The 25,731-nt window shown below is 48.0% G+C and overlaps 8 protein-coding genes across 8 annotated transcripts; 2 read left to right on the top strand and 6 right to left on the bottom strand.

Annotated features, from left to right (window-relative positions):
- Positions 1 to 405: 405 nt before the first annotated feature.
- BO88DRAFT_479775 (P-loop containing nucleoside triphosphate hydrolase protein) lies at positions 406 to 4,393 on the bottom strand (the record flags this gene model as incomplete). Its single annotated transcript, XM_025712098.1, has 2 exons — positions 406 to 2,103; positions 2,156 to 4,393. 2 exons carry the CDS (start codon positions 4,391 to 4,393, stop codon positions 406 to 408), a joined length of 3,936 nt encoding a protein of 1,311 aa, XP_025564404.1.
- Positions 4,394 to 5,302: 909 nt separating this feature from the next.
- BO88DRAFT_251443 (cell wall mannoprotein 1 family protein) lies at positions 5,303 to 6,362 on the bottom strand. Its single transcript, XM_025702220.1, has 2 exons — positions 6,186 to 6,362; positions 5,303 to 6,117 (listed from the first exon to the last, which is right to left on the bottom strand). The coding sequence occupies exon 2, from the start codon at positions 6,089 to 6,091 to the stop codon at positions 5,519 to 5,521; it is 573 nt and encodes a 190-aa protein (XP_025564403.1). The 5' UTR covers positions 6,092 to 6,117; positions 6,186 to 6,362; the 3' UTR covers positions 5,303 to 5,518.
- A 4,576-nt stretch (positions 6,363 to 10,938) lies between these two features.
- BO88DRAFT_413612 (uncharacterized protein) lies at positions 10,939 to 11,519 on the bottom strand (the record flags this gene model as incomplete). Its single annotated transcript, XM_025708135.1, has 4 exons — positions 10,939 to 10,948; positions 10,977 to 11,058; positions 11,133 to 11,226; positions 11,346 to 11,519. The coding sequence occupies 4 exons, from the start codon at positions 11,517 to 11,519 to the stop codon at positions 10,939 to 10,941; spliced, it is 360 nt and encodes a 119-aa protein (XP_025564402.1).
- A 1,625-nt stretch (positions 11,520 to 13,144) lies between these two features.
- BO88DRAFT_452129 (MFS transporter) lies at positions 13,145 to 14,793 on the bottom strand (the record flags this gene model as incomplete). The annotated part of the gene is made up of 3 exons (XM_025710674.1): positions 13,145 to 13,447; positions 13,511 to 14,460; positions 14,526 to 14,793. 3 exons carry the CDS (start codon positions 14,791 to 14,793, stop codon positions 13,145 to 13,147), a joined length of 1,521 nt encoding a protein of 506 aa, XP_025564401.1.
- Positions 14,794 to 15,581: 788 nt separating this feature from the next.
- Positions 15,582 to 17,884, bottom strand: hasF (Zn(II)2Cys6 domain-containing transcription factor hasF; the record flags this gene model as incomplete). The annotated part of the gene is made up of 4 exons (XM_025712481.1): positions 15,582 to 16,131; positions 16,260 to 16,930; positions 16,992 to 17,519; positions 17,615 to 17,884. The coding sequence occupies 4 exons, from the start codon at positions 17,882 to 17,884 to the stop codon at positions 15,582 to 15,584; spliced, it is 2,019 nt and encodes a 672-aa protein (XP_025564400.1).
- A 647-nt stretch (positions 17,885 to 18,531) lies between these two features.
- BO88DRAFT_424170 (S-adenosylmethionine:tRNA ribosyltransferase-isomerase) lies at positions 18,532 to 19,602 on the bottom strand (the record flags this gene model as incomplete). The annotated part of the gene is made up of 1 exon (XM_025708717.1): positions 18,532 to 19,602. The coding sequence occupies one exon, from the start codon at positions 19,600 to 19,602 to the stop codon at positions 18,532 to 18,534; it is 1,071 nt and encodes a 356-aa protein (XP_025564399.1).
- Positions 19,603 to 21,024: 1,422 nt separating this feature from the next.
- On the top strand, positions 21,025 to 23,027 carry BO88DRAFT_479773 (flavin-containing monooxygenase; the record flags this gene model as incomplete). The annotated part of the gene is made up of 3 exons (XM_025712097.1): positions 21,025 to 21,403; positions 21,466 to 21,824; positions 21,876 to 23,027. The coding sequence occupies 3 exons, from the start codon at positions 21,025 to 21,027 to the stop codon at positions 23,025 to 23,027; spliced, it is 1,890 nt and encodes a 629-aa protein (XP_025564398.1).
- Positions 23,028 to 23,520: 493 nt separating this feature from the next.
- BO88DRAFT_479771 (HET domain protein) lies at positions 23,521 to 25,387 on the top strand (the record flags this gene model as incomplete). The annotated part of the gene is made up of 2 exons (XM_025712096.1): positions 23,521 to 24,982; positions 25,028 to 25,387. The coding sequence occupies 2 exons, from the start codon at positions 23,521 to 23,523 to the stop codon at positions 25,270 to 25,272; spliced, it is 1,707 nt and encodes a 568-aa protein (XP_025564397.1). The 3' UTR covers positions 25,273 to 25,387.
- Between the last annotated feature and the right edge of the window lie 344 nt (positions 25,388 to 25,731).

Genomic DNA, 25,731 nt, shown 5'->3' with positions numbered 1-25,731 from the left:
GAAGACTTACTCAGCTAGTGGGGTATACTATATGTGGGGGATTCATATAGAAGCATAGATAAAAGGGAAGAAGCAAATGGTGATAGAATTTGAGGAGGAAATGCAATGCCTTCGGACCCGTACGGAATTGGTCAGGTGCCTGTGCCTGTGGACTGCATCTATTTGTTTTTGTTGGTTGTGCGTGAAAGGTGCAGCGACAACGCGCTTTACAGAACCATGCAATGTTCCAAGTGTATCTGCAAGTTTTCGGCGGTTTGATAGCGGTTGTGGCCATTTAACTGTTTCGTACAATGAAGAACACGCATAGATAGGATATTATCTACCCAACAGGCTTAATCAGGCTAATGAAAACAGATAACAATAGGGTATGAATCTGAATAGATACCCTCACCACTAACACTACATCTATTTCCGACTAGCAAAAATTTCCCTGTATAGCAATTCCCTCTCTGCATCCGTCTCCACCATGTCCCTGAAAGCACCATTCTTCCGACGCATGAGCTCCGCGGGACTACCGAACTCCAGCACAGTTCCGCCTCCCAACACAAGAATACGGTCAAAGTCAGCAACTGTACTGAGGCGATGAGCAACCACCAGCAACGTAGTGCCGTTCCGACCGAACTCCGACCGGATTGAGCGTTGCACGAGACCGTCTGTTTCCTTATCCACTGCGGATGTCGCTTCATCTAGGACCAATATACGCGGCATTCGGAGCAGTTCGCGCGCTAGGCAAAGGAGCTGTCGTTGGCCGTGTGAAAGGTTGGAGCCTCCGTCAGATACTGGATCATTCAGTATTGAGGCTTCTTGTCCAGGAGTTATATTAGTGCGTATGTGCTGGTTGTTGTCCAAGGACGTGAAACTGCTCCAATTGACACGGGAAAGAGCGGAGGTGAGTTCTGAGTCTTCACAGTTGCCTGAGGGATCAAGGTTCGACCTCACTGTTCCTTTGAAGAGGAATGGAGACTGTGGGATAATGGCCAGTCGACTTCGGATGTCATGTAGTCGGATGGTAGAGATATCAAGACCATCGATGAGAATCTGTCCTGCGCATGGCTCGAGAACGCGGAACAGTGCCAGGGCTAAGGATGACTTTCCGGCTCCAGTTCTTCCAACTATGCCGATGCGCTGGTTACTTCCCACTTTGAAAGTGACATTATGTAGTGCTGGCTCTATGTCAGGTGCATACTGTACTGATAAGTTCCTGACCTCGAGTGTTCCATTGTAGGGCCAGCCGGCAGGGGCGGGATTGCCACCATCGCTCTCAGTCTCCAAATGGCAGTACTCTAAGACTCTTTCCACACTGTTCAGATCGAGTTCCAAAGACGCATAATTGCGAATCCCAAACGATATCGACTGAGTGAGCTTCAGTGTGAAATTAATGGCGAACCCGGCAGTTGAAGCCTCGACCTCAAGCAAAACCACAGCAGCCGCGCAAATCGCAGTAAATGCAGCCCCGATCATATCCAACCGGACGGCTAACCACTGATTGAATAGCCAACTGTGCCATTGAGTACGTGCTCGGCGATCTAAGCGCTGTCGGAACTGTTCCTGGTAGACACGAGCTTTCCCAAAAGCTCGGATCGTCCACAAACCGGCCATGCACGATTCGAGATGGTCGTAAATCGGACTGCGGGCCACGCTGTCGAGACGTTTTATCTCTCGTGCAGCTACCAAGTACCAATTAGCGTACCTAGCGGTAATCAACCCAAGAATCAAGCTGGAAACGAGTGACAGTGGGTTGATAATTAGGCTTGGGACTACAGCCATCACAACATCCATTCCGTAGGATAAAATGGCTCGCATGTCGTCCCCCATTTGAGAGTCCACGAGATTGAAGTCGTTTGAGAAGCGGTTGAGTATCCGTCCAACTGGGACTGTGTCAATCCAACGCAAGGGCATCCGGAGAACTTGGTGAAGAAAGCGACGGAAGAGAACCTCCGAAGCCCTTAAAGAACCCATCATCGCGAAGTAACTGCGAGTTGCACCGACTATGCACACTAGTACAGACAAGATAATGTAGACTTTGGCGTAGTATGACACATTGTGTTGCTCATTCGGTGTTGGGATCTGGTAGGATTGGCTCCATTTCCCCAGCCACCAGGTCTGTGAGAGAATGAGTACTGTTTCTGTCTTGACTTGGGAGTTAGGCACTTACCCTGCTCAGCATGAGTATGCTATAGGTTAGAAACGCCATCACTAAGCACATCCAGTAGGAACGAGTACCGCTCTGCTGGACATAATTTTGCAGGACGGCCCATTTGACAGCTCCTTTCTCCCTAGTCTCTTCGACAATGAACTTTTGGGACGATCTGACGGTCGCATCATTATCGGAGCTGCTGTAGCTGACTCCCTTTACGAAAGGCTTCATATTAAGATAATCCGTCCAACTGTCGTCCACCCCGTCTTTTGTTTCTGGGTTCGCTAAGGGACTGAAGTGTGCGGTCCCCCCATCAACGTGGACTATGCCTTGAGCATGATCCCGGCATAAGGACACATGATGAGTAACGAGAATACGCGTCCTATCCCGTGCAAGTGGCCCAGCCAGAGCATATTGGCATAAATGGGCAGCCGTGTGTACATCAACGGAGCTGAATATATCGTCCAGGAGCAGAACCGTTGCTCTGGAATACAGCGCTCGGGCTAGGCAAAGACGGGCCTTTTGCCCACCGCTCAGATTAACACCGTTTGGCCCCAAGTGTGTCTCATCCCCATCCACCATTGCTTGCAGATCTGACTCCAGTGCACATGCAAATATCACCTGCTTGTACCTTCGAACGTCAAATGGCAGGCCAAACAAAATATTATCTCGGATGGTAAGAGCTTCTATCCAAGGCGTTTGTGCGACGTAAGCGGTGGTGCCTTCTAAGAGCCATCCATGGTACGTCTCAAATACTGGGGTCCATTCTCTTCCAGTTGGCGCTTTGACCGTACCGCTGAGAATATCACACTCTCCCAATATTGACGCCAAGAGAAGGCTTTTGCCAGCACCCGTGGGCCCCGTGATCAGGGTCAGACAATTTTGTGGAATACACATATTCAGGTTTTTCAGGACGTCGGGATTGTAACCACTGCTTCCTCGCCATGCCAACGAAGCGTTACAAAAATCAATGCTTTTGGAAGGCAAAACAGCTGGTACATGTTGCAGTGTGTCCAAGTAGTCAGAAAGGCGCTTGACGCTATGTATACAGTTAAATCCAGCAGTGATCACACTGGGCACTGAATTAAGTGAGTTTTGCACGGTGTTCAGGATTGACATAGCGGTAAACGCTGTTGCCGGAGACAGGCTTCCGTGTATCACCGCGTACACAGTCAACAGCACCGTTGACAGAACCGTTGGGGTCAATAGATAGAATGACATCAAAACAAGGTTCCACTGGAAGGCCTCTCTTTGCATATCCAGCTCTCCCGTGCGTAGTGCTTCGATTTTGGCTTCCCATTGCTCCTCCGTGGCGGAGAATTTGATTTGACGAATGCCATGAAGAACCTCTGTGACAGAGGCAAGCTTGCGATCACGATATTCCATCAATTCCTTCTGAGAACGGGAATATCGCTCGATCGCATAGTTGTTCAAAGGCCATAATAGCAGTAGGATCAAAACACTGACGAATAGGCTTTGCCAGCCGACAAGCCTTATAAGGACCACAGAAGATATCAGAAGTCGCAGCGGTGTCTCATAGATTGAGAAAGAGTTCGAAACAAATTCGGAAACGCGCTTCACATCTACTGCCATCAGATTTGTTAGGTTTCTGGAGCATTGCTTGCTTCCTGTACTGTCATTCTCTGCATCCGTAGACGGACCAGTCCCAGAGATGCTGTCGAATGTGACTGCTTTGTCGAAGAGTGCAACCATAAGATGATTCTGCAAGCGGAGTGATAATGATCGATATGAGATCCAGTATCTTCTGTGGTCTAATACCGCTGATACTACAATTGGGAGACACAGGCCAAGAACATATCCCCACGCACCAAATCCTCTGCGATCCTCTTCTATGGAACGCAGAAGACCGAATAGAGCAGCTTGTGGGGCGAAACCCAAAGCAACGCAAGCGACTGTCAACAATGCCAGACTTGGCAGTGTTTTATAGGCAAGATGCCATACAGTGCTTATAAATTGCTGCTTGCTCGTTTGTAATCCATCACTCTGCTTGACAGAGAATGCGCTTCGTAGACCTATGGCACTGTACTCACTCGGGACCTGGGGAAGGTCTTCAACTTCGAGTGAGCCCGTTTGATTGGCAATGTATAGAATGGGCCCTGCCCAGCTGAACGTCCAACGACTAATAAAGCCGGTGCTGCCTTCTCGGTCAAAGCTTCGTCCTTCTGGAAGAACATTATATGATCCAGAAAGCGAGATCCTTCTGAAGGCACTTGCGAGGATCCTCCATAATCTCATCTTTTGTGGCCTTTCCTGTATTGCACTTTCCTCGGAAATGACTCCGCCGGGTATCTGTCTTGCCGATAGCAGTGGGTAGCGGGACGAAATGCAGGAACAAACACGGTAGGCACTCAGTATGTATGCTAGATGGTTTGTAATAGGAGGAGGCGTATAATCAATTGCTTGACTAGTCAACTTCTCGACGAGCTCTATTCTCACCGCCTCTCCACTTGCATGATAGATTCCCCAGGCGCAACATATTGCTTTGTCAGTAAGTGTATATCTAACTTAGCGCTAAGATAGCGTCCAATATTATGTAGTGTGGTATACGTAACTATGGAATCGATAAAGCTAATGTTCTGTAAGTTTGACTAAGTATTGAGTGCTCCTAGCCAGAGAGAGAGTGGAGAGTATAAATGCATTACGTGGTTCGCCGATCGGTGATTGAGGTGGCTGGACTCCGTACGGAGTTTTGAAATTTGCAATCCGTAGATACGGGAATGAGATCTATTCAGCTGAAGTGGGTCTATTGGCCTACCCTCGCCACTCCCCAAGTATTTCAACTGCATCTGATCATCGGAATTTGGCCCAGGACATCCCCGGATGCTCCTTCTTTGGGGCAGTGTGCATGGGGTGTGGATTTCAGCTGAACACTACATATCCTCGCAGCTGCCTCCTGTCCGACATCGGTCGCAGCACTTCTAATTATCTATGAAATTTCCCATACAAACGACACAACCACGTTATCATGTGATGGTCAATCGACCTAACTATAATCTTACCGTCCAGGTGGAAGAAAAGACACCCTGCCCAATGCTGCCTCAGTGCTAAGATTGTTGGTGCATCGTGCTGGGCTCCCATGACGTACCTTGTGCCTAAGACAGGGGTTTCTGACCAACAAAAGTTAATATATATCATCACAAATGACCCGGGTATATTCATAATATGTGGCAACTAATCAACAAACGTTCAACACATTATATATTCATTTGATCGATGACGTCCAGTTATGAAAGAAATTATGTTCCTGCTTCTATTACCATAGCATTTTCAACAAAGTTTAAAGACACGTGCAGACGAGAAGGCCTAACTACAAGTTGAGCTCTGAATGACACCCATCCTCCACTCTATGAATCCTCCACTCTATGAATAAGCCGCAATCGCCTTCTTGAACGCAGTCGAAATCTCATTCAGAATCAATGGTGCCAAATCCGCATACGTCCCTGACAGCTTGTCCTGTACCGCTGACCCCAATGCCTTCGACAGAATGCTCAACTCTTGCAGATCGAACTTGACCAGGAAACTCAATGACGCGATTCCCAACAGCCCATCATCAAAATCAGACTTTTTCGACACAATGTTGGCCAGTGTAGATGCGATCTGTGGCTCCAGCGTAACGAAAGCTTCCGCTACCTTCTGCGATTCGGTGTCGGTGAAATTGGCAGACTGCCGGGTCACTTTGATTGCGGTCTTCAGATCGACTTCGAGCTGAATGGTTTCCGCTTGAATCTGGAGAGCAGATAGTGTTCCTTCAATGCCGCCCGGGTAGCTGCTCACGGTGGTATTGAGGGTAACAAGCTGGGCAGAGATGGTGTTCACGGCGGAGACGACGCTGGAGCCATCTCGCTTGGTTGGTAAGAGAACTTTCGCTGGTGTTGCTGTAGCTACTGCTACTGCAGCAGTGAAAAGGAGGGTGAGAAGGTACAAGAAGTTCATGTTTGTTTGTGGTGCTCACTTGGCAACTAGAGAATGATTCGGTCAGACACCCATGCATTTGATTTATACACATTTTTGATAATGACTCGATCACCTCATTTTAACCCCGCTTCTTAGCTGCCAGCCTTCTCCGATTGATGTTACATTCAGCCTGTACAGCTAATTTACTGGTGCTGACTCTCGTGGTCCCCGCATGACGCTATCATTGCTTCTACGAATCAAGCTGATTGATGATCTTCCAAATTGCCTCATCGGGGATAGTGGCCCGGTCCCTTTAATACATTTGCAGCTGGACGGGCTGCATTTCTTCCTTGTAGCTCAGATTTATATTAACTATCTAATCTAACAGGGTTCAGAAGGTTGGTGCTAAGTCAAGCCACAGTGTGATAGCATGTGCTTCCGAGGCCTATAGGACCCTGATACCATCACTCAGCCCGCCACAAACCTTTTAAGCATGTGACTTCCTGTCAGCCATAAAATGCTGGGTGACATATAGATTACTCTGACATATCTTCTTAAAACACTCGCTTCATTCTGTTTACCACGGAGATTGTTCCAATGGTATTTGTCGTCCTCTGAATAGCTTCTATTGCACCAACAAGTCCACCCTTCTCTTTCATACCTTTCATCATCCATCAGTACTTTTACTTTTTTCCTCGCTCAGAGTAATCTTGCTACTATCCTACCTGATTCAGTCTTAGCAAACAAACAATAAACACACTTAATACAGAGAGTATCTTTGCATTATGGAGTAATTCGGGGATGAGTTCCACCTTTTCATCACTCATTGTCTCACATTTATTAACCACCAAGATGCTCGAGTGCATGCATATATCGACAGGTCTCTGTAGGACACGCTCAAAAAAACAGGTAAAGCTTTGGAGAGGGGTTTTTCAAGCCATTATAAGGCCAGCAAAGCAAAGCAGTTGCCCGATTGTAGGTGGGTACTAGATATTAACTAGTCTTCATTTGGTTACTTATAAAGCACCATTTGATTAATCTCAACTAAATACATAGAAGTAAATAGTCTATAATATTTACACAGCAAGATGATATTCACGAACATGCACAGTAATATATCCATGATGCAACTATTGATTGTATACTTCAGTAAAGGAACTATGCCTGATCAAATGGTCACTTGATCCCTAAATAACCAAGTATGTAGAAGTGCTCACCCATAGTAACACGTATTCTTGTCGGGCCCTTCAAAATATTCATTAGCCACAATCTACAGTACATAAGTACCTACCCACTGTGATTGTCAATTTCTGCATGCCCTCCCACACTCCGGTCAGTGGCGAACTGTGCCCTCACTTCCTTTACTTGCTTCTTTGTTAGCTGCAGTTCGCTGTTCGTGCATACTCTCAACCTATCAAAACACGCTCCTAGTGCATCTTGAAATTTAACACTCCCATCTCAAACAGTGACTCTAACCGACCATAAATTGAAGTTCTGAGTCAACGGACTCACAATGCACATTTTTTATGACCTTACTGCAGTGCATGTGAGACCAGCTGACATTTACCTTGGACTGTTAGTGTTCCAGACCTAACTCCTAGACGGATCGTGAAGAGGATTGCTTCAACGCACGGATATAACCCCGGTGCTGCCTCTAGTACCACTGCAACCCCCACCCAAATCAAGGTGTGTTACAGAACAAGCAATAGAGCCCCTAGCCACTAGCACCGGTCCTCACATACGATCAGCGCTGCTTTGTACTAATAACTGTTAGCATATGTTTTGGTAGACTACACATGTTTTGTGGGTCGTTGCAGCTTGTTCAGAACATATTCTGAAAGGATAAATCAAGAGGATAGCATGCCTTATCAATAACCCCCACTTGCAAGTGACGTCAGTCAAAGTTTCATGGGAATGGTTTCTTTTAACCTTTAATGTTGCATATATAAAGCCCTCATCTCTCTTTACATAATTGTTCATTGTCATAAAAAGCCTCCAAAGAAAACAATATAAAGACACGGAAACCACCACCATGCAATTTTCTCTCTCCAGCTCGAGCGGCGCTTTAGCCGCCATCTTCCCCTTTACCTATGTTTCAGCTACTTGCACTCTGGAGCTTGACACCGGCCTTCGACGCGATTGAGAATGTCATGGTACTGCACCGGTTTACGGTTCCACTCCTTATTTCTGTCCTGGCTGTTATTATTCTAGTGCGCAATGTCACGCATTCTCCATTTGATATTTACAAAGTCCTGGCTTCATCGAGCAGAAGAGTTTTATACACAATGCGAGTAATACCCAAGAATGGTCACATTCGACTTACAGATGTGCGTATGCCACGAAACGGATCTTCAACCCTTAGTCGAGGAGCTTAAGAACATGACTTCAGATAGACCTAAGACAACTTCACACTAGATAGAGTATATTTATATACCGAATACGTTCCTCGAAGATCAGACGTTGTACATATATAACGGAATCATACTCCTCTATACGTGCAGATGATAAGAGTCCATCAATGGGTACGATATATAAACTGGCACGCAGAAATACAAGGATATTCACTCAACGAGAATCACATGGTTAAACAACATGCATGAAGGGACTTAGTAGGGAGTTGGATGCAATGGGGTCCCACGAGAACTTGACTTCATTCTGACCGGCATGGATAGAAGTATATTCAAAGAAGTAACCTTTAGCCTTATGGCCCACTCGTCTTCCAGATTAGGACAGTATGTCAGCTTCAAGCCCCTAGAAAGCCTCCAGCATACTGGTCGGCCAAATACAGTCTCATTCTTCATCAGTCTCATAATTCCAAACCTGTTCCTCCTTTACAGGCCCTTGTGCCGGCTTTCGCCACGGATAGGTGCATAAGGTGGTCTTGAAAAAGGGCTGGCAATGGTCCCAGATATATTTGATATTCCCCGCATTCGCAAAACTGCCCTCTTCCCTGAAAGGTATTACCTTTTGCCCATATAGAGAATAGTAGAGTCCATAGAGATAGTCGTCCAATTCTTAAAGAAGATCAAGCCATTTACCAACAGGCACGGCGGGTTCCAGATCTTCAGTAAGACGCAGCATAAAACCAAGTATTTCACTCGCCAAGTGTAAGTGCTTCAGTAGCATACTCTGATATCGGCGTTTTCCAGATGGCTCATCCAGAAGGATAAGGCTCCATACTTGGTAGTAGCTCCGCGTGAAGCGATGGCGCTCAGTAGGAGTCAAATGCAAGAGATCAGGCTTTCTGTGATAATATTGGTCACCAATGTGGGGTATAGGCACTGGGAAGGATGCGATTTAGCCAGGTGTCGATGATAGCATCAATCACAGATATACTCACTTTGAACTTCCGGCAAAATAACACGGTCAAATTTATCGATGCAGATACATCACCATCGAGTGAGGAATCATCGCCTGGGATACTCCCCAATCACCCAACTTGCACAGAAAATGATATAAAGTAGATAATAGAACAATAAGCTGCAGCATAGAAGGCTCATCGCCACAGCTATACACCCGACTACTGTAAATTTACAGCACTAGGCAAGGCAAAGCATAGTTATACAGAATGTAGAAAAATCAACTAGTGGGGCAGCTGCCCAGATAACTGCCTATATAGCTTATCGATGCGCAATTTTGGTAGCACTCAAGGGGAGCTCCCATATTTGTGTCGACCGATTGCACGACACTTGTTTTCTGAGTATCTGTCCAGAAGTAGGGTGGAATTATTGCACAACTTGTAGTTACTCGCTTATCAGTCATCCCCAAGGTTCTTTTTCTCTCTCTGTGTAAGTGATTTCACTCAATCAACACCAATGCCTTTACGTGTTAAGTGGCTCTCACAATTACATATGTTTATTTCCTCAACATATACAAAGAGAAAAGAACACTTTATCAGAGCCTAATAGATACACTAATTAAGCCATTGACATACTGTACTTAGTAGACAACGTTGTCGACATGTATGAGATTGTAAGTGAAGCATTCAATATGGATTGTCGATATGTAACAGGAAGCTGACCACATTCAAACTTTGGAATTGTGAACCGAGTTACTGATAAATTTTGTGTGGGTAGAACAATCTACTACAAGCGCGTGGGTGGCTTTTTCCATAGACTCGCACGGGTCAGTGGTTCGACTGCACCTTACCCGTAGCTGCGGTCCAATGCATTTTAGGACATGTGAATGTCGTTCAGCACACGGCGGCTTTGTTATTTGTATATGACATTTGCACATCTTTATAAGATATTCATCGCAATTTATAGAACACAGATGTTGTTTCGATTTTCCTTCTTGTGGCCTGGTGGCTTCTCATGTACCAACTAGTCCACCCATCTTCCCTATTATCAATCGGTACGGCTGATCTTCATTAGCCTCGAATGGTTCCCATGTATGTGTGGTGATATTTTGCGAATACTCTCTCTCTGACCCGAAGAGTGTTCAAGTTAGTGTCCTCCCGAATACCCATTAGGAAGCTTTCCCCTACCTTGCTTCATCCCTGCGCTGACCCCAGGCAGCTACGATGAGAACGCCGCCCGATTTACACATTGCCGATCACGATATAAACTCTCCATTACAATAATCTATCACATACGACCATAGGGTGTGGAAAACAGGGCTTCCCGTCCGCTCAGCCGTACTTAAGCCACACGCCGGGAGGTTAGTAGTTGGGTGGGTGACCACCAGCGAATCCCTTCTGTTGTATGTTTTTTTCTATTTTTTATCTCGCTTTTCGCGGCTCTTTGTGTAGCGCTTTTAACGAGCTATAACCATCATTGAAGTTCTTGGTGTGGAAGGGGCATGTGGTTGGAACGATCGGACGATTTAGTCCGCACATCTCTCTGCTTCTATATAAATGCGCGTGACCCCATTTGCAGCAGAGAAGGTTAGCCGACCCTGGAGATTAGATAGATCACACACAAACCTTTGACCCTCTGCCTTGACAGAATTGTAAGCCTCGAGTTCCATCTCAATGAGCATAGGTGGGAAGGTGATATATGATGTACCTACCGATGACGGAAGCAGTAAAACGCGCCGAGGAGCGTCACAAGACACCACGTGAGCGACCACATTATCATACACAAGCCTCTGACACTCCCGATATCAAAATCGGGGAAGAGGGCGGAGGAGCTCATGGTGGCGGCGAAGGGCAGGTGAGGGCCCGAGATGGGCAGCTGAGGGGAGGCGATTGGAGGGGCGGGTTACAGCACCCGCATCAACGAAATTCAAATCCATTTCTCGATCTTCAATAAGAAGTCAGGATGAGATGCTGGACTGAAAGTGGTTCCCTTACGTTCTTGACATGATCGATGGCTGGCTTAAGCACCCGAGAGCCCTTGCTTGTATCCAGGTGCCTAGGTATCGCATTTGTGTTGAGTTGGAGGTCCAGAGCGAGTTGTTGAGGGTGTTCAGATTTACTCGTAGATGTGGCTAAACTGGGCCAGTCGGTAGGCTCCTTCGACGCCATCGCCGTGATATCCCAATATTATTGGTATCAGACGATAGCGAAGAGAGTGACAAGAAGCTCATCGAGATTCGAGGCCTCTAGGGCCCTGCATTGCGGCGCGATATCACACAAAATAGATTCCTGGCAAGTTGATGTCTTTAATCCTTGTTGACTACGGGGGCACTCACGTCTTTTTGTACAGTAGTGAATCTTCTATTTTCTTGGGGAAGGAGCAGGCTGGGTACAGATTTCTCATACAGGCAACAGCAGCCGTGTCATGGCTTTAAGTGGAATTGCTGCTGCATATGGGGTCGGACTAAGCAAGGGTGACGTACTAGTGAAGCTCTTGGAATAGTGTTGCATCCGCGCCGGTCATACTGACATAAAAGGGCTTGGGGCTGCGATAAAAGTAGGTTATCGCGCAGAGATTTCCTACACATAATCTTATGGTACAGAGCACAGCATTTTCGACTACAAAGCGCTGCCTTTTATCTTAACTGAAACTTCTTCCGAAAGCATCAACATCACGATGAACCATGCGATAGAGAGTTATTGCACTTCTTGTTAATCATGTCCCTGCTTTTCGGGGTCATGCCACCGCACAAAGTGAGACACAAATATTCCAAGGTACTAAAGTCTGTCTATCTAGACACGCACCTGTCCAAATTAACTGTTGTACTTACCCCAAGGGTTAATATTGGGCTGCTTCTTATAACTGCTGAGGATTTACCAATGAACGGGCTGGTATAGCAGTTGCCTTCAAGAGAAGAAAGGATCTGGTATCAGCAACAAGGTGACAACTTACCCTAAGGAAAACCTGATTTGAAGCGGGAATGGAGAAGTGTATTCGAGGACAATCACGGAGAGAATAATGTGATGCGTTATTAGCTAGGTCGTTATGCTCGAACAGAGAGCGTCTATCTTAGTTTCATCGCAGAGCTCCCGCAGAATCGCATTGTTAGCTTGCTATTGTTAGCTTGCTAAAGTGTCAAATTTTGATAGCTTGGCATTGTTTCAGTCTTCCGTCCGGAGAGGGTCGGCACTAGAAGGGGCAAATCTGTGGTGGACATCGTGTCTCAAAATCACCATTTGCCTTCATATGTGGGTGGATAAGACCCGCTTTGTAGGGAAGACTTTATTCGTGTTTTTCTCTTCCGTAGCTTTCATTCAACCTCGATTTATAATTCCTATTAGGCTCATAATCATGAGATGACCGCGACTAAGCAGTCTTTTACTATGTGTACTGAACATGCAGATATCTACCTGCTCATGACGTGGGCTATACTAATCGAGCGATATGTCTAAAGATACACTCAGCGGCTCTTGCGGGGTTTCCCTCTTACCGACTGATAACGTAGGATACCACATTGACCAGACGCTGCAAGAGCATCCGATGGCGTGAAGAAGGCGCTTGCCACTCGAGCGCTGAAATCTTTCGAGAGAGTGGAATTATTTCCTTTAAAAACTTTCATGAGCGACACCAGGCGGTTCCGTACCTGGAAGCGCGAAAGGACCACAATTGACACCAGACAATATGCTGAATGACAGATATATGTCAGAAGAACGTTCTGGGGCGAAAATTAAGGCCCTCGCCTATTTACCAGACTGGATTATATATTCCAACCCCTCCCGTCCTGCATACCCTTCTAATCACTTCCCAACGTAGCCTTCATCTTCCGACTCCATTCCTCCCGCTTTATCCGTAGGAGGATCAACGGAATGCCACTCAACAGACAGAAGATACAAGCGGCCGTGAAAGACCATCCAGTTCCAATGGCATCGAACAGCGGTTGAGCGATGACCGCACTAACACACGACAGGCTGTTTCGTAGCAGATTGTTCACCGCCACGCCAACGGTCGATTTCTTTGGGGTGAACTCGGTCAGCATTGTCATGGTCACGTTGGTAAGGATCATTCCACTGAAGCCATAGAAGAAATTTCCGATCAGCTATATGGTATTATCGTCAGTCACAGTTATTCTTGGCACGAAATCATCTAATGCCGAACTCACCGGTACCAGCCAGAAGACTTGCTTCTCGGCCGTCCATCCCCACCATAAGAGCGCTCCGGGGAACAGAATGCCCGCTATCAGGCAATTCTCCCCTAACCTATCTACTGGATGCAAGATTAACTCTCCTGCCTCATCATACCGACCCTCCTTCCGGGCGGTGCGTGCCATAATTGCATCCTGCCAGCGACCACCGATGATTGCCCCGAACAACAACCCTAGACCCCCAGGGATGTAGGCAACCCCGACGATCACAGGACTCCAGAAGTATGGGGCCACGGCGAAGGTATCCTCGATTGAGACGCAAATGAGGTAATAGGTAGCAAACACTATCGCCGTATAGTAGACCGTGATTAGGATAGGCGGGTACTGGAGGAGCTTGGCGGCCTCTATGGGCTTAAGGAAAAAGTGGACGGCCTTCCTAGCGGGGCTGCTAGCACTGGCACGGTGCTCGCGCTGATTTTCTGCCAGATTTGTTGCCGTCTCCGGTAGAAAAATGACCATCACCATGAACACGGCCCATCCATAAATGACCATGAACCACTGCGTGCTTCGCCAGCCCCAACGCATCGTGAGCGCTCCCCCGATAATGGGGGCAAACATGGGACCTAGCATGGGCCCTAGCATGAAGGCACCCATAGCCTTTCCGCGCTCGTGCGGCTCAAACATGTCGGAAATGGTGCCTGCGCTGACGGATTGGAGGGAGGCGCTCGAGGCGCTTCCGAGAAGGCGCATAGCGATGAACATGCCAATGTTGGGGCTGATGGCTGCTAGGATACAGAAAAGACCGAGGAAGAAAAAGGACAGCAGATATACGAGACGGCGACCGTACAATTCGGCGAGGTAGGACCACCAAAGGGGAGTAATGGCGACGGCCAAGGAACCGAAGGCGATAGACAGGTTGACAACAGATTCGGTGGTATGAAGGTCGGCAGCAATTTCAAGCAAGCACGCTTTTTACCAATCAACGTGTAAACTTGAAGTCCTTTAGAAGAGGGTAAGAGAGAAAGGTACTTACGGAACAAGACGCCACTGCTTAACGGAACGACCAGGCCACCGGCAGCAACGATGAAAGTTAAGAACCACTTCACCCTCGAACTGTATAGATGAGGATCTTGTACGGACGGGACCACACACAACCACGGAAGAAACCCTCTGCGCACTCGCCTGGAGGCATTATGATCGATCTTCTCGCGCTCAGGACCCAGCCCCGTCTCGACGTTAGGTAGGGCAATTGTGTCGGCTGAGTCCGTTCGCTCGTGGTCTGTCCTGGATTTCATGCTCATGGTTGCTCGAGATGCTGGGCAATTGCTTCGAGGTCTGTCTGAAATATCAGAATATCTTTGGTTTCTTTGCACAGATAGTGAGTACGACATATATCACAAATTCGACGAGGAATATGCTTGCTTTTCTATTTACATTTGAGGCCGAGCGCTTCATACTCCAGGATCCAAGTCGGCCGAGCTGTGGGGCCGCCGCACGGTGTCCTCGCACGAGGTGTGGGTCCATACAACCAGAAGGATAGGCTACTGTGGGTAACCGATGCGTAGTACCTCGTACGAGGTCCTATCGATGCCTTAAAACAGACAGCGAGAGGCAGGGACTGTGGAGGAATGAATCGCATTTTCTTCGAGATTTCCCAATGGCTGGAAGCCGTAATACACTCCGACATCTTATTGACAGTCGCAGGGACCACACCCGAAGAGCGACATGTTATACTCCAGGTTGCCGGCGCTAGGGCCATCAAGTCAACGGGACCAGTGAGGTCTAGTGACTGAACACCTGGAGGTATTAATGATTTGACGGGATACTCGTTTCTCTGGGACTGGTCTTGTGGTCATCGAAAGAGACCTGTCGCCTACCGGTCGTCCCGAATCTCTTCCCACGTTCAGAAGTCCCCATCTATCATTAACGAACTACTCAAAGATCCTACTGTACTTGAAAATTGTATAAAGGCCCCATGATCTCCAGAAGGTCTCTCATGATGGAAGAAGCAACAGAACAGAAGTACCCAACCCACATGATCAGTACAGCACAATTGTATCTTCGATGAAAAGGCTCTACTATCCTTATTTTAGCGCGGAAGCCCCGGTAATCCCATCCCATCCATCGCCAGGAAATCTGAAAGATTAAATTCCTCGAAGTTGATGAGCCCCATTAAGTCTCCTGCGTCAAAGTCCATCCCAGGCGGGCTAATCGGGGTAGCACTATCAAACCCCGCAGCACCAGCAGGACCAGCACAACCAGCCGCTCTCATACTGATGGGCTGGCTATTCGACGGGCTACCGAGCCCGGCAACAGTGTTGGCAGCCATCCCAGGGGCAGGACTCCCAGCCAGACCTTGCTGGAACCGAATACGATTCACCAACCAGATGATTGCGGGCCAGGCGCCCGTAGTATGCTGACCGCGGAGATCGTAGATGGAGTTGGCGAGTTGAAGCCCCCGATGTCGAAGATCTACCCACTCAGGCTCCTGGAAAACGGGACTCTGGAGCTCGGAGAGGACATAGAGTATGAGGTTGAAGCCCGCGTGCGAGGTTATGTGCCATTGATAAGGTTCGCATGCCGGGCTTGAGGAGATGGCGCACCAAGTTTCCACGGCGGTGGCAGCGTCGACAAATATGCTGTCATGAATGATGGTTAATAATTTTTCTTAGGGCGTGTCCTACTACCCCTCGCTCGTCCAATTAGGTGGTTGCACATGAGCTTCGGGCTGTGGAGGCAGGGGACAAGGCGATTAAGAAAGACTCACTTTCGTCTCATGGCGGGAGTGATAATCTTCTCGCGATCATGTCGGGAAATTTGCATCCAGAACATGACCCAGAATTTGGTCTTGAGATGCCGGCTGAGATCCAAGGCCATCGCTTGCATAGTCACCCTCTTATCGCAGTACCGAACGAGCTCGTCGAGGCCCCGCTCTAGCTCGCCTGCAATTTCGGTGGCGGTCTGTAACAGACCTTGCAGCTCCATCAAGGCTTGAGACTCGTCAACAGTCAGACCATGCAGGCCGTTCCGCAGCCGCTTACGCGACGCATGCGTTATCTGAATAATGCGCCCGTAGTAACTGGCGGCTGTGATGCGCAGGAGGTAGATGGTCATATCGGTGAATTTGGAGGCATCAGAGAGCCCTGATAAGGGGGCAGTGCCTTCGACCAGATCTACATCGTCCAGACTGATAGGTCGACGCGTGTCGAAGTCCGATGCGTGAATCGACGGCGCGAAGCCGTGATCTTCCGCGGTCCGGAAATCCAGATAGCAGATCTGTGCCCATAGGCGACGGCGCAGCTCCACCTGCACGGTGTCGATCGTTCCCAGTGGTAGGGCTAGGGGGTCCCGGTGGAGTCCCTGGAGCATTGCTATGCGAATGGCCAGGCCTGTTAAAGGCCACACTTTGCCCATGTCATCTTCTCTATATTTCGCAGTCTATAGCCGTAAATGAAGATTAGAATAGATTGTCGTCCACAGAGTTATCTCGGTCCCTCACTAGTAATATCACAAATGCTTGCAGAACCTCAAAGATCCTTGATGTCATGAATTTTTGCCGCTTGAGAAGCACCTCCGTTCCCGTTCGATATCTTTTGAGGAGAGAGACTTTACTCATGCCGAACATATTGAGTACATCTGCATCCTTCATACTGTTGACAGCCGCGTAAAATATAGACATGGCTAGTGGCTTAAAGGCATCTTTCTTGGCTGGGCTGGGAATCGTACCGCTGTTGCGGCTTCCCCCTCCGGTCGGGGTATCCTCTCGACTGTCGGCATATTGAAAGTGCACGAAGGCGTCGAAGCGACGGGACAAACTCGGTCGGTGGATAATACGAACAATTGGGTCGACATTGGCGATGAACATGTTCAGCAGCAAATAGCAATCTTCCCGAGTATCCGGCCAGAAGCTGTTGGTGCTAGGTGACGTTTCAAGAGGAGAATCGGTATCCCATACAACCTCGTCAAGTGTCCCAGTTGGGGATGAGCATCTTTGAGATTCCGAGATAATTGATTGAATGTCATGGAGCTAGAAAAAAAGGAAGGCAAGGGGGGATTTAAGTTAGTATTCGTTTTCGTTTCTTTGTCCTGCCTTTTTTGCGAGCCGCAAGCTGTCAAGCGCACCTCTGCTGCCATCCAGGCCCAGTGTTTGCCAGAAACAAAGTGGGGAACTCCGTTTTCTAGGATGAGGGCATCTTCCTCCGATCGCGGATTATGAACACCGGAACTGTCGGCTGCTGATGTCGGTCGCGTTGTCGAACTGGGTATGAAGGTATCTAGCGACAGCGACAAGGGGCCATGCGCTGAGGATTCCTCATATGCTCTCGCTTGCGCCATGAAGTTGGTCAGCCGCTGCAGACCAGGATTAATTCGAGCTAGCGTCGACGAAGACATCGTGGAGCCACTCGTGCTGCTGGGTTTCATTATTCGGTTTGACTCCTGCTTCGATACATATGAACAGGCATGACCGCCTCGCTCACATTTTGTGCATTGCGGTTGACGACGGTCGCACTTGACCTTGCGATGACGGCAAGATAAGCATGATGTGATGGGTCGTGAGAGACTACTCGGTGCTGGAGATGATATAGACTCAGTAGACGATGAGTGGGCTTCTAAGGGGCGATGTGTGTCCATTGCGAAGGTAATGGGATAGAGATCGCTGGGGCGCATCGTTGGATGACATAATTGGCCTGTCGTTGAGGTGGGATTTCAAGCCTTATAACTAAATCAAATACGCCGCCTAATACTAGCGGATTGGGTCTCCCAACGGAGCTACTACTGCAGCTAGCCTTGTAGCTATTCCAGAACCACTTGATTCGGGCGAGTCCGGGCTAAGCCCGAGCCTTATGGTTCCACCCAAACAAACCTTATCAATAAGTCCGTCCTTTGAAATCTAGCCTAATGGTCCTCTTACCTTAGGATTGGATACATCTTACATGAATGGCTAGGTTGTCTCTTGTTATAATTGTATATATTGATATATAGATATCTTGAAAAGACCACAGGCACGACAAAATCCACCAGGAAAGGGAATGTATCACTTAGGTAATCAGCATACAATCCCCAAACATATCAAACTCATAATCGCCCTTTTCCTGAATCTCCTTATAGCTCCTCATAACAAACTCCGTTCCTGCGAACGCAGCCGTAAGTACGATATGACTAGACCGCGGGCGATGCAAATTAGTTAGCAGCACATCAACAGCATTGAACTCGAATCCCGGATAGATATAGAGATCGGTCCATCCATGCTGGGGCTTGATGGTACCCTTACGGCCGGTCTCACGGGTAATGGTCTCCAGCGTCCGCATAACAGTCGTGCCGACAGCAATAACGCGACGGCCTTCGCCCCGTGCTCGATTCAGCTGTGCTGAGGTCCTTTCACTGACCTCGTAGTACTCCGATCGCACCTTGTGCTTTTCAATTTCCTCAACACTAATATGGCGAACAGAGAGGATCTCAGTCGCCCCTACATGCAGAGTGATATAGGCGATTTCCACACCCTTGGCGGAGATTTCGGCGAGCAGCTCATGAGAGAAGTGCAGTCCGGCGGAAGGGATCTCCAAAGAGCCGGGCTTCTTAGCGTACACAGAGCGATAAGCATCGGGCTTTTCCTTCCAGTATGTAGGGTTCAAATGGATGTTTTCGTCGAGCCGGGCTCCGTATTGGTCGAGAGTTGGGAGGAGGAGGTCACCGGGACTGAACTGGACCTTCCACAGCTTATCGGGCTGCTGCTCAAGGAGAGTGCATTTGAGCTTCTCTTCGTCCATGGAGGTGAGGGTTTGGCCTCGTTTAAAAGTAACCTCGAGCTTCTTGAGCTCCACAATGGTGGTTCCGTCTGGCTCGTGGCCGTAGACTGTTAGTTGGAGGGATTCGTTGTTGCCGTGCTCGAACCACAGGGTGTTTGACAGCATGTAGCTGTCGTTCAGCACGAGAAGATCTCCGGGGCGGAAGTAGTCTCCAATGCTGGAGAATATGGCATGGTCGATCTTGGAGCTTTCACGATCCAAGACAATCATCTTTCCGCTATCGCGGGTTTTACCTCGAAGCTCGACGGGGTCATGGGGCATGACCTTGTAGTCGAGGTTAAACTCGAATTCAGTAGTCTTCATAGTGATCACAATAAGTATGTAATTGAAATATATATATCTGAAGTAATCCCGATAAATGTGGTTTGAATATCTGTTGAGCCGAAGAAGTAGCAGCACGGCTAGGAAGACGTTTGGGCCCTTTTATCTTCTATTCAAGTCCCATCGTAAAAATGTCTAGGGCAGCTAGGTGTGCGACATTACTCGCACATCGAATCCAGAGGTTATGTAACTGTGAGATTCTCGTAAGAGATGGATAGATAATAACTCGCTATGCAACATTACTCGCACATCGTACATCTCACAGTGGAACACGTTCGGCAAAATACTGTATGCACTTATTGGTCTCCTTTTGAGTTTAATAGTGCTAAAGACAGCTAGCGATGCAACATCGCCAACGAAGCTGTAGCCACATTGACCCCGTTTAGTCAACATCTGAGATTATGGCAGAAGGGATAGTGTGAGTAGTTTTCGGCCAGATTCATCAGTTACCGCCCTTCCATCAAGATCCCTAGAGCGATGAATTTTTGAACATGATCCTGCCATGTAAGTGGAGTATGGGATCGGCATGAGTGAAGCCGCCGTAGCATCTCCCTCAATAAGACTCATGCACGGGCGGCACACTGTAGTCCGAGACCAGACACATGGTGGGTGATGTTGGAATTGCACCCGAACTGCATTTGAAGAGGATGATTGTTTGATGCAAGTTGACCTTACTTAGACAATCGCTGCCCAAATCATCCGTGCAGCCTGCAATATGTCCTGGTAAGCAATTGTAGCTCAAGTTGAAGGATTTGTTTGATCTATGTCAACATGTCATACCCCGTATACATAATATCCGTGGTTGAAAACGGGAACTAACCGCGTGCGGGTATCATGTATGTCACACTGGCGAATAATAAATGTCCGCGGAGAATTCCAGAATACGAACCATAAATCATTCTAGCAGTGTCATTGGTATCTCAGACATTCCTCCTTTATCCCCACAGCTAGTCTCTTCAATTGGTGCCTCTGGTGGCTCAATCATCCTAAGGGGGGAGGAATCCGGAATAGTATTCTATGTGACTGTACCGGACTAGAATACGGTTCTGTAGTTTCTATGAGCAGCCATGGCCGTGACAAGCACAGTGATGAGGCGCACATCCCGGTATGCTACTGTAACATCCATAGACAAGAGCTGAACATTGACATAAGAGAGGCGATGCCAATCCAGATCCAACATGTTACATGTCCATCTCAGACATCGGGTTACTTTCGTCTCACGCAGGGTTTCATTATAGCTATAGAAAGCATCAGGATGAGCGAAAATTTCAAACGATGCACGGGATAGGTACTCACTCATAGTTTCCGGGATCACACAACAGCTGCAAATCCACGGATAATCATTTCTTCTCAATTTCACTAGTATTGAACGGTTAAAGAGGGTCTACGTGGAATCTTCATATCATGTCTTCAGTCAAAACAGCTAAGAGCAATCCATTGATACTTCCTCTTGGTCCTCTCAACAGCCGAACCACCACAGGCAAATACGACATCGATCTCAATGATGATGGAAAACCTTTGGCCACCGAGCAGCATGGTTCAAAGGACCTTCACTTTTTCAATGACCGCCAACATGCCAATTCCGGCCCTGCGTTGATCTCGGAACGTCCTATCGACCAGCCTCGGCCACTGAAACTCATCTACATCGGTGCAGGCATTTCAGGAATCGTCGCTGCCATACAGTTTCTGAAGGCTGTGCCTCACTTGGAATTGATTATTTATGAGAAGAATCCCGAACTAGGAGGGACATGGTTCGAAAATAGATATCCAGGCTGCGCGTGTGGTGAGCTTTGCAGGACCAAATCTCATGACATATCAACCGTTACTGACTGATTGTGCAAATAGATGTGCCATCTCACACTTACCAGCTTAGTTTTGAGTCGTGGACTGAATGGAGCCACTTCTTCTCTGGATCAGAAGAGATTCTCGAGTACTGGAAACGTGTGGCCCAGAAATATAATGTTCGGAAACATATACATTTCAATCGGCGATGTATCGAAGCACGATGGAACGATGCCACCAACCTGTGGACTGTTCAGCTCCAAGACGTACTTACTGGGAATACCTTCGAAGACTCAGCCGACGTGTTGATGACTGGAACGGGCCTGCTTAACGAGTGGCAGTGGCCTTCAATTCCTGGTCTACAATCCTATAAGGGACAACTGCTTCACAGCGCTAGCTGGGACGAAAGCTTCAAGCCCGAGGTAAGTTACACTTTAAATACATCCAGCATACTGGTTCTAATTGATCCTCAGGGGAAAGCCGTAGCCGTAATCGGCTCCGGAAGCACCGCAGTCCAGATTGTTCCCGCAATCATCGACAAAGTAAAGTCTATGGACCACTACGTTCGTGGAGGGACATGGATATCCAACCAACACGGTAGCCCTCACCTTGCGGCACGAACGAATAATCAAGCTATGAATTTTCGCTACACGGAAAAAGAGAAGCGGGAATGGAGGGATGACCCATCATCGTACCTCAAGTATCGCAAGGAACTAGAGCTAGAGATCCAGAGCCAATTCGCCATTTCCCAACGGGATAGTGATATCCAGAAGTCTGCCACAGCACAGCTCCGAGCTGGCATGCGGGAGAGACTAAAAGCAAAACCCGAGCTCCTGGACCTCCTGCTGCCTGACTTTCCTCCGCTCTGTAACCGGCTGACACCTGCTCCTGGATATCTGGAGGTGTTAGTATCGCCGAAAGTCAATGTAATCGGCACATCAATTGCTCGTGTCGATGAATCTGGTATCATCACCACAGATGAAAAACATCGCCCCGTTGACGCAATCATCTGCGCAACCGGCTTCGAGAAAAACCTAGGGGCCAATTTCCCAATTATAGGCCGTGATGGCAGCATCCTTTCTGACAAGTATGCCAATCGGCCAGAGACATACCTGGGCCTTTGCACCGATGGATTTCCAAATTTCTTCCAGTCCCTTGGACCCAATTCTTTTCAAGGCGCAGGAAACCTTCTCATCATGATAGAGCAGACACATGCATACGTCGCGCAGATATTATTGCGAATGGCCTATGGCAATGTCGGAATCGTAGAGCCAAGGCGGAAACAGGTCCTGAATTTTACAAATTATGCAGAGAAGTATTTCGAACGAACAGTCTACAGCTCCGAATGCAACAGTTGGTACAAGTCACCTCCAGCCGGTGCAACGACTCTGCAGCAGCGTAAGAGGGGTCGTGTTACTGCTCTTTGGCCCGGAAGTAGCCTCCATGCTATTAAAGCACTTGAGCATGTGAGGTGGGAAGACTTTGAAACTACAGCATATGACGGTAATGAGTTTGGGTGGTTCGGAAATGGTTGGGCTGAGGTGGAGATTTCTTCGGAGAGAGGAAATCCGGATGCAATGGCCTGGTACATGAACCGGACGTCGTTTCTTCATGGTGGTGATTAGTTGTATGTTAGCAATGATCCAGTAGTTGGTATATATTTCCACACGTTTAGTCGGTTAAGAATCTATCATGCAATCCAATCTTCAGCTATCGTTTTTCTTTTTTCAAAGAACGCCTCCATGTGACCTCCCAAGACCTCATCCCAAAACCCCCATCATTCCCCTAAAGGCCACTACTATAGACCCTGATAACTATATGTCGCATCCGCATGTACCATTTTCATTGGTGCATACCTGAGGTTCAAACAATTACAATCTTCGTCTTCAAGCTCAGCTGTTTGCGCATAATAGAGCTAATCCTAGATGAGGTAAGATTTGCAGTCTCTTTAGCGTATTGTTTAGTACCAATAACAATGGCCTGTCTTCGCCTTCTGTGGCTATGCACGGATGCCTAAGGACAACAACATCATTGCGAGCCCAGCCTCGCGAAAATAAAATGGGCACCTTCAGCTCAGCAAAAGGTAGAACCCTTCGATTCTTTTATGTCATTACCAAGATGCCCAAGCATCTAGAGAACTTTCCTTTACATCCAGAACGAAACGAAATCCGTCTCCTCACTATCTTACCCAGCACAAAGGCTGAATCCATAATCAGGTGCTCTCTCGAGTCTGTATCACTGGATAATAGCCCTGAGTTCGAGGCTATTTCGTATGTCTGGGGAGATGCCTCAAAGAAGACAGATATAATCATCGATGATACCCTCTTTTACGTGACACGGAGTGTGGATAAGACACTTCGCCTCCTTCGCCTTAAGGACCGGCAACGAGTGGTATGGATCGACTTTGTCTGCATCAACCAGGATGATGTCCCTGAAAAGAACACACAAGTCCCATTACTTGGGCGTGTTTATGAGAGCGCGTCTGCGGTTATTGCTATGATGGTGAATAGTAACATGGATCTACGTGCTGCCATTTCCTGGACAAAGGCATGCGAGCCGGGCCGGGTCACTCGGGAAACACTTGCATGGCGCGTTCTAGACACACTGAGCAAATACTGCCAGAAAGCTCGAGTTCAAAGGGCGAGGCGACTGGTCAATGTGTACGATCAGTTGCGGCTCATCAGGGATGACCCTTACTGGGCACGCATGTGGACATACCAGGAATACCAGCTGGCCAGAAACGATCCAGTTTGCATGAGTGGATCGCTCACATTTAATCCTAATCAAATGATCTTTTTCGCCAGTGACAGTCTTAGGCAGGCATACTGGAGTGATCAGGAATTTCAGCAATCATTTAAAAGAAGGTACCGCCCGACGGAGTTGTTCAGGAAGCTCTCGGATTCTTATCAGCCACTTGAACGATTCAACTATGAAAATGCCCTGTATCATCTTCGCAAGACATTGCATCGACAGTGCAAAGATCCCCGAGACAGAGTATACGCATTGTACAGTTTGCTTCCTTCTCTACAAGCCAAGTACCCCCCGGACTACAATAAACCAGTTGAGCAGATCATGCACGAAACAACAGCATTTATCATGACACAGGAAGGGCCCGATGCTCTAAACTTCTTTGAACCCCAGGAATACAATGTTTCATCTGGTTGCTCATCTTCTTATCCTTCCTGGGTTCTCGATTTGGGTTGTGCCACGGAGTCTCTGGGTAACCTTATTGGTGACTACCGCTGGTGCTCGGACGCCTGGAAGCCATTACCAATGATCACAAACGAGCTGTCCACTATGACAATTGCTGCTCGTCGCATCGGCTCCTGCTTCCCAGTTGTACAGTTGGCTTCCAAAATGGCAGATATCATCGATCAATTTGTTAGTGTCACAGATGTACGCTATGACATCTGGGGGAGCTTAGATTCCAGACGTCTTAGTCTCGTGCATGCGTGCCTGGCTTATTCTCATCTTCACGCCACATTTGAGCAAGATTCAAGCGCCAAAACAACGGAGACATTCGATCTTCTCCATAAGATTGACATACGTCGCGCAAGCAACCCGTGGTGGAAGGAGCTCTGTGATGTTCTTCCGTCGAATTCCGGGAAGATTGTTTTCGGCGTAGATGATCCGATAGTTGAAGGGTTCGGAATTAGCGGACCTAATGTGCAGCAAGGAGACGTGGCAGTGATGGCTTCTGGAGTGCCGGTGCCGCTTATACTTCGCCCTTATCGGGAAGACAACGAGCTCTATTATCGCCTAGTGGATAGAGCCTACATTCCTTTGATGTCCCAAATTGCTGTATTACGCCGCAGGTTTGACGGTGCTCGGTTCTTAGAACGTCCACCTCAGGTATTTTCTTTACGATAGATCATCTCAGTATCGCAGCTGTATATCCTATATGGGATGAACTTCGGGGCTATGTCAATATGATGTGATGATCACCTGCCCCTCTGGAGGCTAGCGATATTCATTTTATTGACCCTAGGTACCAGTTAGCGCCGCTGTATCCAGGTCCGCTATGTTCTACGTTCCCCGTTGATCTTATATAGCTGTTCCTGAGCGATCACAATGAGGCGCAGGTGCCTGAGTCACTGAAACATCTTGTACGGAGTCCGTTGTGTATACTTCCACGCCAGTGGCGGGAGATGCGTGGAGGAGAGTACCGGTTCCGTATGTGGCTATAACGAAGGATTATTCGGTCCTGAAGGGGTATCAGGATTTTAGGTTGGGGAGGGTCAGAGGGGAGGGGGGTGGATTTTAGGGTTGTGCAGGTGGATACGACGTAGAGTGTTTTCTTGTCCGGGTTGTGGGGGAGGTTGTGGGGGA

Source organism: Aspergillus vadensis (assembly GCF_003184925.1).
Source record: "Aspergillus vadensis CBS 113365 unplaced genomic scaffold BO88scaffold_7, whole genome shotgun sequence".
In the NCBI taxonomy this organism is placed as follows: domain Eukaryota; kingdom Fungi; phylum Ascomycota; class Eurotiomycetes; order Eurotiales; family Aspergillaceae; genus Aspergillus; species Aspergillus vadensis.
This window is presented reverse-complemented; position numbering and strand designations above follow the sequence as displayed.